Source organism: Syngnathus acus, chromosome 3, assembly GCF_901709675.1.
Source record: "Syngnathus acus chromosome 3, fSynAcu1.2, whole genome shotgun sequence".
In the NCBI taxonomy this organism is placed as follows: Eukaryota; Metazoa; Chordata; class Actinopteri; order Syngnathiformes; family Syngnathidae; genus Syngnathus; species Syngnathus acus.
The window spans coordinates 15870920-15886506 of record NC_051089.1 but is presented as its reverse complement, the minus strand read 5'-3'; the positions used below and the strand labels follow the sequence as shown (position 1 = coordinate 15886506).

The 15587-nt window shown below is 42.4% G+C and overlaps 1 protein-coding gene across 4 annotated transcripts in view; it reads right to left on the bottom strand.

Moving 5' to 3' along the window:
• Positions 1–15587, bottom strand: part of samd4a (sterile alpha motif domain containing 4A) — a 38732-nt gene that overhangs the window by 3440 nt on the left and 19705 nt on the right. The window contains exons 4-12 of one of the 4 annotated variants that reach the window (XM_037246796.1): positions 13677–13964; positions 11589–11698; positions 11343–11429; positions 10999–11242; positions 10825–10910; positions 10401–10519; positions 10105–10312; positions 6406–6532; positions 2004–2087 (exon numbers count right to left, since the gene is read on the bottom strand). In XM_037246796.1, coding sequence (XP_037102691.1) covers positions 2004–2087; positions 6406–6532; positions 10105–10312; positions 10401–10519; positions 10825–10910; positions 10999–11242; positions 11343–11429; positions 11589–11698; positions 13677–13964 — 1353 coding nt within the window. The remainder of the gene's footprint in view (positions 1–2003; positions 2088–6405; positions 6533–10104; positions 10313–10400; positions 10520–10824; positions 10911–10998; positions 11243–11342; positions 11430–11588; positions 11699–13676; positions 13965–15587) is intronic. The other 3 variants (XM_037246797.1, XM_037246798.1, XM_037246799.1) reach the window with 3 other exon arrangements.

Genomic DNA, 15587 nt, shown 5'->3' with positions numbered 1-15587 from the left:
CTGTTGTTTTTCTCTGAAAGCCTCTATCAGTATTTTGACAGATGTGTTATTCCCCAACCATAACAGTGAGGGCCCGAGCCCCCTCGCTGTCTGCCAAGTTTGGATGAGAAAGCAGCAAAATGACTAATAGACAACAGTCAAGTATGGCAAAGGCAATTTCTGAAAATAAGTAGAATCACTTGAAATTAGAAATAATGCTTACTCAAAGTTTATTAACCAAATGCTTGCACCTACGCTTGAGAAACTCCATCAGAATGAGGAAATGTTAGTGTTATGCGCGGGAGACCGGGGGTCGAGCTGCAGCGCAACATTTTTTGCGTCTGGCACTCCAGCAGCACCTCGTCCCGATGTCCAGTCACTGATATCATGTTGAACTATGAGAACATTTCGTAAGAACTGCCTATGGTAAAGAAAAATGGCTAAAATCCCACGGCGTGCTACGTTTCTGTCAAACTGGGGTCCTGCGGTCGACACGAACATATGGTATGTAGTATAAAATGCAGCATCAGCATCTTTCAGGTAACTTCTGTGGCTGCAATACATTTATTTCTTGTTTTCAACACAAACACACATGCAATACAGCTTTTGGAATTTTGTGTTTCACTGACGAACCAAAGTCTTTTGGAATTCAGAAAATATAGACAATATGTAAAGTAAATACTTTTGGCCATGACTGTCGAAGATAGTTAAAGAGTCTCCTTTTTAAGCAAGGTCTTACGCTCTATTGCTCGATGCTATTCTGTGCCTTCCCGACTGCTGACACATACACGCATACACAAAGCAGCACTTGTCCAAAGTTCAGTGTGGAGCACTGAGGCCCTACTGTCTTCACCTCAGTTAAGTTAAGTGGGGGTGGCAATGACTGTAACCCTGGCCAAAATTTGTTGTACATTATGCACAACCATGCAAACACACGCGCACGCACACAATCGTTTCAATCTTTACTACATAACCAAACAGTTTAGGACTATACGGCAAGAGGATTATCAGGAAACTGAGTGAACATCAACCTGCAGGGGCAGCGGCTTTTTAACAAATTATTAACAAATACGATTCATTTTACAGTTTGACATTGACATGCAACTGAGTTCTCATGAGAATATATTGCATTTCAGTGTCAGAATCTCGGTGTGTCATCAAGGCAGCGGTTTTCGAACACGCCCATGGTATTAAAATAAAACTAAAAAAAGATCTGTGGCACAAATGGAGATCTAGCACATGGGACCCAGTCAGATGCACAGTCACTGTAATGGAAAGTCTCCCGAGTGAGCAGTGTCACACCCTGTGCCTTTCTGCTAGTAAAAAGCAGATGAGTTGAAGTGGGTTAAAACCGCCTCCTAAACCCGTATCTCTGAGTGTTTACAGAAACAAAAACTGTTGATGACTATTAAAACTATTGGCTTGGTGACTATTTGCCACCTTGAACCAACTCTGACAAAAGTCAACATTACGGCCATGTGCAAACTCTTGCTGCTCAGTGAGATACGGGCTAAGATGTCAAGGCTAATTGACAGGATACAGCGCCTCCGAATCTAGAGATTACCGGTACTAATGACCCCAAAGATAACAATGACTGTTACTGTAATGGTCCATGGCAAATTGACTTTGAAAAAACATTAAGTACCGTAATTTTCGGACTATAAGTCGCGGTTTTTTTTCATAGTTTGGGTGGGGGGGCGACTTATACTCAGGAGCGATTTATATACATATATATGGTTTTTTTTCACTTTTTTGGGCATTTTATGGCTGGTGCGACTTATACTCCGGTGCGACTTATAGTCCGAAAATTACGGTACACTTGTTATAGAATAAATTAACATATTTCAAAGGAGTTAAAGGGACATTTGATTCTGTGAGTACCAAACACAGTTGAGAGGAAAAGGTCAAAGACATGGGTGCTCAAAACATATGACTACAAGAGTTTTAAAATAAAGTGTGTGTTTGTATGCATTTGCAAACACAAATTCCATTAACAAATGGCATAACAGTTAAATATGTATTACCTCCCAATGCATGCTCTGTCATACTGAGACATAAAGATTCAAGGCGATTGTTGATGTCCGGCTCCGTAACTGGCAACTGAAGATCTGTACACATGGAAAAAAAAAAGAAAAAAAAAAAGACACACACAATGATTAAATAATAAACAAGATGAATACGGTAGTTTCCAACTACAGATAAAACAATGAGTGTGATACAAGTTAAGTCACGTCATATTTGAATGCCGCATGGTACAGATGTCAAATAATGGTGTAGTTCCTGTTTTAGTCTAAAGTAAATAATTCATATGGATAGTACTAATTCAAGGTAAAAACAAAGACTAAATTGTCTTTATATCATATGGTACAAGAATGGATATTTGATACGAGTGTGTGCACGGGGTGGGTGACCTCTACCACGAACCACCATGTCAATAAACTGTGATTTAAAAAAGGAAAACATGAATTACGGCAAGCTTGTGTTAACATAAATGGAGGAATATCTCATATTGTTTCCAGCAGGCACATGGCAATTACGTTGCAGGCCACTGTGGGAAAAAACACAGGATGGACATGACCAGGCGGGGGATTGACAAACACTATCAGACCATGATTGCTTTTGATGCCTGGCCAGGTTTTTAAACTGTCAAAAAAGTAAATAAAAAATGACACAGAAGACCTTGCAGAAGACAAATGCAATAGGCTGTAATAAAAAGTGGCAGTAGAGGGCGTAACAAAAAGTTGTCCATAGTAGAACGGAAGGCATGTAGTCACTGTCAGGTGGAAACCTCCTATGTCCAAAAGTCAGTCTAATTACTATTTTTTTAAACTACACTATTTAATAAATAAACAAATAAATTGAATGAATGACAGTACATATAACCCAGGTAAGAGTTTCTGTTGACTGCCTCAGGTCTTGAACTGGGTGGAGAATATTTGAGAGAAAGGGTTTGGTTGGGGGTGAAGATTTTCCAGGAGTGTTGGGCCTATATTTGGGCTATGCAACCAAGCAACCCCTTCTAGCTATTCAGTCTTTAGCTGAGTCTTCAATAGAGACAGGGCAGTGAAAATCCCTTGCGGTCTGAGATAAAAGCTGAGTTAGGCAGTCATCCACAGTAGACTATTTATAGGCTTCAATGACCAGCCACGCTCCAAAACAACTCGAGTCTCACTTCCCTAACCCTGTGAACAAAACGGGACATACACATTCCACCCTTTTTCAATATCACACCTCAATTGATGTGGGTCTTTCCAACCACTTGGGACTACAATACAATTCGTACATACAACAAGAGAGGAGGAGGTGGACTTTTAAACTGGCCTAGTCTGCCCGAGAGTGCATGACTTTGCAGACTTGGGAACGAGGGATAGACGAGACAGTCAAGAAAGAGAGTGGGTCAGGTGGGAGAGAGAGAGAAGGCAGGAAAGTGGGCCAGAGAGTTGTCCTCACTGCACAAAGAGCCCCATTGTGGGACTCTCACGCTTTCCCTTCCCTGCCTCGTTTTCTTCCTCTCCCACATACGTTCTCCACTCACACCCTCTGACATGCTGGCAGTTGAGAAACTGTGGAAGAAGTCCCAACTTTCCGTCGAGTGCTGCTGTGGTACATGTTGTAACAATATGATCTATTGTTAGTCAACTGGTTGAGGGAACGGGGAACGTTTTAAGAGCGGACACTTCCGGTTACAGGGTTGGGCTAAGTGTACCAGGACACGGAAATAAAAGTTACAACCACGTTGGGTTGAATTGAGACCAGAGTGTGTGCCTTGTTTCTGAAAACACCATACATTAAACATGTTGGCAGCGGAGGAGTCTGAGCTTGCAAGTGATTTTTCCGGGCGAGGACCTTTACTGGATGCTAACTTAGCCGCTAGTATACGGCTACCGAGTGACGACATGGAGGGACTGAGGACGCCGCAAACGTCCCTGTTGCACTGATGAAACCGTTGAAGGAGGAGCTCAAAGACCAATAAGGAATAATCACCCCTGTTGACTGCAGCACGGACTGGATCAGTGCTATGGTGGTGGTACAGAAACAGAATGGCAAGCCAAGAGTCTGTATTGATCCTAAACTATTAAACAGAGCATTGAAGCGCAGCCACTTCCCACTTCCAACCACTGAGGACATTTTACCTGACTTGTCGAGAGCCAAAGTGTTCACAGTGTGTGACGTCAAGAGTGGATTTTGGCATGTACAGCTGGAGGAGGAGTCCAGCTATTTAACATTTGCCACTCCCTTTGGACGTTACAGATGGCTGAGGATGCCGATGGGCATAAGTCCAGCCCCGGAAATATTTCAGCGAAAGCTCACACAGGCCTTGGACAATGTGCCCGGTCTGTACATTGTTGCAGATGACATCCTGATCACAGGACAAGGGGAGACACAGGAGGAAGCAGAACGGGACCATGATGACAAACTGAAGCAGTTTCTTGACAGATGCAGGGAAAAGAACATAAAACTAAACGCGGAAAAATTCAGATTGGGACAGAAGGAGACCACATACATTGGACACCGCTTGTCGGCAGAGGGACTCAAAGCGGATCCGGAAAAAGTGCGTGCAGTGGAGCAGATGCCAGCGCCGACAGATGTGAAAGGAGTGCAGAGGCTTCTCGGTATGATCAATTACCTCACAAAGTTTTGCCCTCATCTCTCAGACCAATGCAAAGTACTGAGGGACCTGACGCACAAAGACGAGGATTGGAAATGGACAACAGAGCACGCTGAGGCATTCCTCAAACTTAAAGAGACAATAATGAATGCTCTAGTGCTGAAATATTACAATCCGGATGAGGAGCTGTCAGAGTGCGACGCCTCAGACACTAGGTTGGGCGCAGCGCTCATGCAGAAGGCACACTGGGCAATTGCACTCATCTCATCTGGGCATTGAAGGATGCCTACAGAGAGCTAGAGAATGAGTCTTCTGGCAGGTCAAGCAATATGTTGCCAAATGTGAAATCTGTAGGTCAATGGACAATAAACAGCAGAAAGAAACATTGATGTCACATGATGTTCCGCACAGGCCCTGAGCTAAGGTGGGCACGGATCTTTTTGTTCTGGATGGCAGAGACTATCTCATCACTGTGGATTATTTCTCAAACTTTTGGGAACTTGACTACTTGCCGGATACAAAGTCGACCACGGTGCTAAAGAAACTTAAAGGTCACTTTGCACGCCAAGGCATTCCGGATACGGTGGTCTCAGACAATGGGCCACAATATGCATCCCAGGACTTTAAAAAATTCAGTGAACGGTGGGGTTTCCGGCATATGACCTCATCACCAGGCTATCCACAGAGCAACGGCAAGGCTGAATCAGCTGTTAAGACAGCCAAACAACTTCTTATCAAAGCCAAAGCAGCCGATAGGGATCCTTATCTGGCTCTTCTAGACCACCGCAACACACCGTCACAGGGCCTGGAAAGCAGCCCAGCACAGAGCCTACTCATTCGCAGAACCCAGACACTGCTACCAACAAAAGAAAGCCTGCTGAAACCACAACGGGTGCAGATAAGTCGGAATCTAAAGAACAAAGAGCAGTGTCAGAGTGCATACTACAACAGAGCAGCTAAGGACTTGGACATACTTAAAACAGGTGACTGTGTGAGGATACAGCCACTCCCACCTCACACTGTCTAGAGATTGGGCCGGGTGCTGAAACCGGTGGATGGGAGGTCCTACGAGGTGCAGTTGCTCTCGGGAGGAGTCATAAGAAGAAATCGCAGGCACCTCAGGCGGGCACAGGGAGTGACCCTCAATGACCCGATGGAGGTCAACATCCCCAATCAGCTACAGGCCAAGGAAAATGCAGAGGCAGTTCCTGTTCCTCATATGATCGCAGAAGGACATACCCCCAAAGAAACTGGGAACGGGAATACCCCTGCCACAACCAGAGCCGGTCGCGTAGTGATACAACCCCAGCGATATAAGGACTATGTGTTGTCACATTGATTGAATACAGTGTTTTGTTGTTTTATGTTGGCACATTCTACTCTAAATATGCAAGCAACAACAAAAGTTATATGTTTTCAGTGTTTGCAATGGTTCTGTGTTTTCAGTGTGTTTGCAGTGTTTTCAGTGCAGCAATCCAGTGTTGATTATTTTCATCAGCTACTTAGATGATATTCAAAGTGAGCAGTTTTGCACAAATGTTTAGGATTCATGTCAGCATGGTATTTGGTCTTTGGTTAAAGAAAACATTTTGGGGAGGTAAGAACTTATTAAGACTGTTGCTGTTCCTGACGTGACTTGAAATTTTAGACTTATGCAAATAAATCAGTGTTAGTAGGCAGTGTCCAATTATGAAATAATACATTAGTTATATGTTTCTAATGACAAGCTGCAAGTTGCCCTAATTGCAAAGACAAAATTTGAGTCCTACACAAAGAACATATGAGTATGTGTGAGATTTTTTTTCAAAGGTTCCTACCAGCTTGTTGGAACATGACCATAGTTTGCGGAGTTGTATGAACAGGCAGGGAGCGGGTCCGTTGCACGGAGCTGTGAGTTCGACTCGGCATACTGTTGCTGCCTCCAGGATTGGCAAACCACAGACCCTGAAGGGAAAAAAAATACAGAAGCAAGACCAATCAACTTGATGAAGTGGGGGGGGGAAAAAAACAGTCAACATTTTTAGATATCAGCCGGATATGTATATGCCATACACATACTCACTTGCTATCAAAGATAACTTTGCAATAGTTAACCTCTGACAAATACAAATAGTTGGGTCTCTGGGGACTGATAAAACTAGACAATGGATTATTCACCCAAGCATAGTTTGGACACAAAAGGTTGAACATCTACTGCCTTGGATGAGGGACTCCCGGAGTCTCCAAAGGTCTCCATGTCATCACCAAAGGTTGCTAGATTGGTTACTAGTTGCTCTTTTGCACAAATATTCAAACAGAAGTTTTGGGAACTCTGCTGACTATTGTGATAGTTACTATGCAGTCGACACAAATGCAATAGCAGACTATTTATTATGACGTCTTAAAAATGCAATATAGTTTTTTACATGTGAAAATTGATATATTCTATGGGTACTTCTTCTCAGATTCCAGAAATTATGCTGCTTAGGTTCATTAATTGAAAGACTGTGACGACCACTGATTGGTTAGCTGAGTCGGAGACGTGGGCCACCAATCAGGTAGGAGCAGGACCCCATCAACACACAAAACTATTAAACGGCCACAAAAACATCGTGGACTGTAACACGCACACACAAAAAAGTGAACGTCTACCGCCGCCATATGGTAAAGATATATCCACTCCACCATTTTAATGAAATTGGGTTTCTCATCTGTTGGACTGTTTTTTTCCAGACTGATGATAGAGGGACCGGGTTCGGAAGCCCTTTTCAAGGACGAGGACAGACGGGGATGATTATTCTATGAATAAGGACGTAAGGGTGCCTAGGTTGGTGACGAAGAACAGAGGACGGATGGCAAAATTTGGTAAAGTGACTATTTATGCTAAATTGTAAATTTAACATACAGTTTGTGTCCTGTGATTGGAGGGTGTACCTTGCCGCTTGCCCGAAGTCAGCTGAAATAGCCACCTTGCGACCTTTGCTCGGATAAGCAGTAGAGAAATTGAATGGCATAAATACTGCACGTGGTATTCTCACATTTCCCCATGAATATTGGTTGAGATGATTTTGAGATTGGTCTGCACTGTGTTTGATGTGAGAGGTTCCACTTGCTTTATATTGTTTAATCACTTGCCTTGCAAAACTATTAAAATGTTAAGAGTCTCAACTGTGGGATTGTATGTTCGTAAACGTTTGTGTGCTAATAACGATAGGCATAAAAATTTTTGTTTTTATGTTTTGTATAAAATACAACAAAATGTTTGTTTTTAAGTTTTGTATGAAATACAACATAAAATTGTTTTTTTTAGTCGACTTTTAATGTCTCTACTTCCCATAGTGAGCCACAAAAATATAGACTGTGTGCAGAATTATTAGGCAAATTGTATTTTTGAGGATTCATTTTGTTTTTGAACAACTTTAGTGTTCGCGGTCAACCATAATGTTAATGAACCCTAAACTTGAATACTTAAGAGAGTAAAAGTGAGATTCTGGCTTTCTTGGAAAAATTTCTGTGTAGACAATTATTAGGTATATAGTGTGCAGAATTATTATGCGACTAAAGTAAAAATAGAAATTTCCCCATCTCACTTGTTTGTTTTCATTCGTTAAAGTGAGATTATAAACTCAAAATTAAAAAAAAAAAACAGACCAATACAGCCACCCTTTTTTTTAATAACAGTTGCACGACTTCCATCCATGGATTCTGTCAACTTCTTGATCTGATGACGATTAACATTTTGTGCAGGAACAACCACAGCCTCCCAGTCATTGTTCACAGAGGTGTACCGTTTTCCTCCAGCATAAATCTCCCATTTAGAAAGGGGCTACAAATTCTCAATAGAGTTTAGGTCAGGTGAAGAAGGGGGCCACGTCTTCATTCTATCATCTTAAAGGACTTTACCGGCGAGCTACCAAGTGGAGTACTTTGATCAGGGGATGGAATGGCAGTTAGTTCATTTTAATTAAGTTTTAATTTTAGAGTTAATTTGAAGTCCACCTTTGACTCGAAAAGGTCCAACCAGCTCATTTTACGTAACGACACCTTGCTGGTGTCTGATTTGAAGTGGAGCTCTGTGGCTGTTAGTGATCCAGCCACGGGTCCGGCTGGTCCGTCAAGAGTCACTCTCATCTTATCAGTTATTGAAGTTCTGCAAAATGGTAGCACTGATGGATAATGGGTTCCTGGTAGCTTCATGTTTGTGTCTTCTCAAATCTTTCTCAGTTAATTTGCGTCTTTTTTTCCTGAGCACGTTTCTTGCAACATTGTTGACTATTTACAATGAAACGTTTGATGGTTCTGTGATCACAGAAATCTCTCACTGTAACCTGCCTATTATAACCTCCAACACTACAACCCCCCCACACACTTGCTCTCTCTACAACCCCACTCATGGACCTCCAGTGCCGCGGGCCAAGGAAAAACAGGAAATGCCTATGCTCTGTTCTCACTGCTTCTCGCGCTCTTTATTTCTCTCATATTCAAACGTAAATTCTCTCGCTCTCTCCCTCTGTTGTGTCTTTGCCCCTCCCTCACAAACACCTCTGCCAAAGTAGTACGCCTCACATATCTCTCCCTAGTTTCCTCTGCACACATCTACAATACAGACACACAAGGAGGTATGGGGAAAAGGAACTGAGGTATTTCCTCCCATTGTTGGGGATGAGTATGTGTGAGAGAGAGAGAGACCGCGGTTTCCACTGAAATGGGTCAGCCCTGACCAAAGAGTGCCAGGACGAGCCTGAAGCAGCTTTATAGCTCCTCCTGTTTCAGCACTGACGCAAGGTTTATGGTATGCGGGGTGACTTCCCTAAAGTTCCATCCACCTCATTTCATTTGTCTGACGCCAACACTACACCCCATTCCTTTGTCTTATTTTTGCACTATGGAATGTGTGTGTGTATGTGTGTCTGTATGTATACTATATACACACACGCACACACACACACACGCACACACATACACACGCACACACAACTAAAAATAAGATAAAAAAATCACAGTTTTGAACATATATGGCAGGAGCAACACATCACACACAATTTTCTTCACGTCAGACGTCACGTCAAATCTTGCAAAACCTCCCAAGATAAATTGTGACTTCAGAGTGAACAAATGGCGGACAGTTTTTGTTTCGATTTTTTTAATAGAAAAAAAGGGTCATAAAAAATAAAAACTTTCTATGGCCCCATAACTATTTTGATTTTGGATTCCCCACTGCGCTTCCATGCCACCTCGTCACCTCATTTACTGATTGTCTGCATGTCGCTGTCAACCGGCTACATGATTGTTTGTGCTCGGGGGACACCATACATGGTGTGAAGTCGGCCCCCCAAAAAATCCAACATGTTGAATATCCCTAATTTGAGGTCGCATGTTCTTCCAAGCAGTGGGGAGCAGCCTGAAAACACCACACGCAGCATGATTATCTGGTAAGATTATCTTTGGAGGCATTACTGGAATCGGGGCCGACCTACGACTGTCGGGAGGGGAGTCTAAATTTGGGCCGAAAAATAGAATCCTGCCGTGTGACTCACCTGTCTCCCCTGCTTGGGGCCCGTGGGTGTGCTGCTGCTACTGCGAGGCGTGGGTCCCAGCAGGCCACTACTGCTTAGCAGGCCTAGCCTTGCACCTGGTAAACTCCTCGAGGGCATCTGGAACTGCCGAAGGCTTCTCCGTGCCATAACACTGCCCCCAACACAGCTTGTGGTAGGGAGGGAATTGGACTGACCGAATCCACGACTGCTACAGGACAAAACATGCCAACTCGTTTAGTTCCTTGACTCATGTACGGGGTGCAATGCAGAACGCAAGCAACATAGTGTATATATACCTCCTCTGCGTTCGGTAACCTGCAATGTCAAGGAGCGTTTTTCTCGGAATGGATCTGAACAGCCTCTGGACCTGCTGTTTCCATGACAACAGCCTCTTCTTTTGAGTTTCACCAAAGGACTGATGGTCAAGGGAAGAGAACAGAGTTCAGTAGAGTGCATGACTAGGGTGTTGAAACAGAAAATGCATCATTCAAAACAACTGACAGATCACTTGAATGCTGTCATTGACCAAAAGCACTTCTGCTGAACTTTACCACGACGTGGCATTTCAGTTTCTCCTCCAATTCTACTGGAGGATTATTGTAATTTTGAGAATTGCTCGTACTTCAAGAAAGCTTTGCGAGTTAGATTAGGGAACTTAGCTATGGTCGACCTAATTTACTAAAACGATGGACGAATAGAACTAGCAGTGGTAATGCGTACCTCATGGATAAGACACTTGTCAATGAGTTGTAGGTAGGAGCTGATGTTGTCCTCATCTGACCTTGACACCAGAAGCTGAGTGCAAACTGAGACCAAGATAGGAAATTATTAATTTTTTTCTTGATGATAATTTCTCAATATTAATTCAACTGACCAGCTGTGTCCTCGGCTCACCTTTGCCCATGACACGAGTGAACTGGCTTGGTAGATCCCCCTCTGCAATGACACTTGAGCTTGCCTCAGCCTCTCCACCTCCTCCAGCGAGATGTGATCCAGGTGCAGAGCTTTTGGATTCCGGATTCAGGAGAGGGCGCTGCAAGGACGTCTCCTCGCCACTACTGAAAGCCTTGATAGGCGTCATGATCATCTGATGAAGTTCTTGCAGCGGTACACGCAGATTACTGCCCTCTAATACATCCTGGCGGTGGGAAGGGACACAAAGGAAAGAGACGCATGGAAATAGGTACAACTCACAAGATATCACGCACATACACACGCACACAAAATAGGTAACTGACTTTTTCAAGGCTGCGCAGCAGGTTTTGTCTCTCTTTTAGCTTTTGAATACTAATAACAATCTTGTGTCTTGCTCCTTTGGTGACTTTCTGCAGAAACAACAGTAACGAGAACAACAAAGCATCAAAACATATGCACCTTCCGAACAGGCGTCAAGGTTAAACAAAAAAAACTAAAATGAAGTACATAAGTTAAAGGTAGAGTTTGACTCAAAGACCTATAGTCCATAACCAAAAGTCAGTGTGTACCTGTGCCTCCAGTTGTTCTTCAGTCAGTGACATCATTTCATCATAGGTCATGGTAGAAAACAGCGCTGCATACTTATGAAGACGGAGACTCTTCAGCCATGCAGGAACATCTGTAGTACACAAACACACATGCCAGCATTTTAGGGTAAATGGTAAAGTAATACAAGACTAAAGCAAGCCTTAAAAAAAATCTGATTAAAACTTTATATTTGTATGAAAATCTTGGCATCTAAGGATTTACCATTTACGTTGTTTTTTTTGTTTTTTTTACATATACAAAGTTATAGTGCTGATTTTTAATTCAGACTGGAACAATCCTTACTGAGCTAAGGCACCATTGGAAAAATCTCACGGCAGATTGCCAAACAATGGTAACGATAATAATAATAATAATAATAAAAACAAAGAAACTAAATTCAGAAAAAATGATATTGTCATAATGTAGTCACAAATCTACCATAACAGACTCAGTTTTATGAATGTTGGATAAACAGGTTTAGTGTACCATCTACTTCTACTGGTCGCCAGCATAGATAGGAGATCAAAGATGTATTTGTAACTAATTAATCAAATTTTGGGACAAACAGTGAAATTGGATAATTTGCCACTGGTTGGTAATGTCTGAATGTGTTACAATATTTCTGAAATTCCCCATCATTCCATCCATCCTATTCGGCTTCTTTGAAGTTAGGCTGTGGGTGGGAGTTGGAGAGGAAGGGAAGCACAGGATTCCCTCTCCCAGCCATTTTGTCATTCTCAGTATTTCCTGATCAGCCGAGACACATTGCAATCTCAGCATGTCCCAATCTTCCCCAGGGCCTCCTCCTGGTTGGACGTGCCCAGACTTCCTCAACAAGGAAGCATCGTTCACCCATTTGCTCAAGTTGAAAAATTTGAACTTTTATCTCAAATCTCCTTGCGGCAATCCAATCAGATTCGGCAATTCATCACAAACACAGCGTCCTGTATATGTGTTTTTATGGTTAAGATTTGACAACAATAGAAGAAAAAAATCATTGCAATTCTGTAATCATCTGGAACTCCACAACACAACCAGCTATCAACACTTTATTACTATGTCACACACATTAGCAACACAAGCACAAACAGACACACACTGTGGTAAAATAAACACAATGTAGGAAAATAAGCCAGCTTCCAATACCTGCTGAGACCGAACCAAAATGGAGCAGCCGTCGAGAATGCGGAGCGAGGAAGTTGACATACTCCATCAATGGACAGACTTATTTCTTTTACAGCTAATAAATTGTCAAACCAAAATACACAGCCCAACTAACAGAACCACCAGCCACCAGATTCACTAACCAATTTTTTTTTTTTTTATATCAGAGAAGGAGGGGCCCCTCCTCTCCTCTGCTTGACGGAACCCTTGTGTAGTTTCCAAGCGAACAAATGCGAGTCAACAAAAAAATGATATATAATAGTGTAGAATTCCCAATTTGCTGCATTTTAAACCCATGTGGAAGACGGACAATCGACTTACCTGTAGTCAAGTCATAAAGGCCAACATTTCCAATAACTAATTATAGTAGTTAACATGGATTTCACCCCATTAATTCAATGTGAATAACTTCTATATTAATTCAGTGTGGGCAATAATTTTGCTTACCTATAGATGTAACATATTTAGACCATCTTTCAGTGTTATTATTTGGCTGACAGTAGACATCCCCAATTGGTATATTTTAATGACATCAAGTTTGCACGAATGTTCTACATGATAGCCAAGTTGTGTGTTTACGCTGCACTTATTTTGGCAGACACATTACATTTTGACCCACATTTAGAAGAGACCTGATTTCCATCTGATGATGTCTAATTGCGTGTGTTTTTTTCTATTTATGATACCATGATGTATACTGAACAGCAATTTGTGGACGGAAGAAATTGCATCACAATGAAGCGTAAATCTGTCCTAACTTTCCTAGGAGACTCGTGCACCTGTCGATAGGTACATGGCCTGAGTTTTAAGGGCGCCTTCTTCATAATGTACATTTCAGCGCCTTCCACAATACAATTCAAAATGTTTACTTTTGCTTGACAGAAAATAAAACCCTTCCGACTCACCCCTCATGCCACTGCCCTCCTCATGGAAGCAACTGCGATGTAGACTTAAACCTCCTCCCAAACTGGCCTCTTCCAGATGTTCACTTCCTCCGCTGCCTGAGGAAGCAATGCTGCTTTGAGGGGAGAGGGGCGCGTGATCGGGGGCTGGGCCTCTACTACTACGCAGATCTTCCTGGGACAGCCAGACAGGACCCATAGGATGGTTGTTTGGGCCACTCATTGGTGGAGTTAGAGACACTGAGCGCTTCAGAGGACTGTGTGGCTGGTTGCCACTTCCACTCGTTAGGACTGTGAGACATAAGACAGGTAAGGTTTATTCCTGTGTTCAAGGAAATGGTCGCCACAACAACACTATGTAGTACTTCTATTGTTTGTGCAGTTCACTCATAGTGCTTCTACACAAACGCCCGATTGCCTGACACAAGCCCCACCCATTTAATGAATGTCCCACAAAGCTAATGAAGATCAACATTTGCTGAGTCAATTCAAATACTACACAGCTATTCAATTTCTATACCACTTGTCCTCATTACGCTTGAAAGTGAGCTTGAGGCAGCCCCTGCTGAATTTGAGCTGGAGGCAAGGTACACACAAGACTGGTCGCCAACCACTTGCAAAAATGAAATACTAGTCAAGACATTATACGTGAGGTAAGCTTGTTGTAAACTTTTGTTCAATGATACATGTGTATGGTTTTGTGGGACTTTTTCGACAGCTGTCCTGGCTTTCTAAGTTTGCGCGTGGAGTGTCAGTTCAACACACACTGATCAAGGCCTTTATGTCACAATGCCAATTTCAACAGCAGCATTGATTAAACAGCCCAAAACGAAACATTTGTTGTAGACTCACTTCATATCGTATGTTCAGCACTCAGCTGGGCTCACAAATGTCTTAAACTACTACACTACTGGACAATTACATGTTTTTCTATGTATTTACTTAGAAATATTGTGAATATAATGTTGAGAGAAAACAGAGATTTTATGCCCTACTTGAAGTTTTAATAAAGGCTTCGCTTCATTTTTTTATTTTCAAAAAAATATACATTCCAATAATTATATTATCCATTTGATCAAGTATCACAAGAGGAGCACTCAAGAATGTTTTCCCCAGGCTGTGATGGCATATAACCTGGATGAATTGGTGGAACGTCAAAGCATTGATATCTGTCACCATTCTGACGGGGTAAGCTGCTTCCAACACTCCTGCCTCTTCGCCCATCTTATATGTGGTCTTCTGACTGTCGGCGCTATGTATAGTACTTCATGGGCCCTGTTTAAAATAGGTGCCCAGCTAACATTACATGTTCCAGTCCCTAAATATTAGCCATTTACCCTAAATACAGTCTCCCACAAAGGATGCCTTACAAGGGAAGGGATGTATGGCATGCTCTGCTGTGGCTTGGGCTGGAGCTCAAACTATGAGCCGGGGTCAAATGGATGGTCCCATCAATAGCACACATGACGATGTGACAGCAAAATAACATTCTAGAAAGAATGATCATAACCGCCGGAGTTTACGACTTGCTTACTGTTACTCATTTAGTACTAGAGAATAAAAACTCCTAAGAATGTTTATGCAAACAGATGGCTCACACATTGATCATTGTCGATGTGGCATATAATAGAAATTGCACACAATTCCTCTACGTCGGCAAGAATATTTCTCAAATGTTTTTATTCAATCCGGTGCGGTTCATCAGCGTGAAAACCCTGAGATTGTATGTGTAAGTCTAAGGCTACAGGCAGTCAAAAATATAAGATGATATTTCTTGGTGCTGCCAGCAGAGTTTTAAATATGTCTTTATTTATAAACCCTCAGCTGTTTCTTTCATGTCCCAGCAAGAAAAAAACAGAGCCCTTGCATTCTTGTCTGAAAATATCCTGCTCAGACCATAGTTATGCTTAGTTT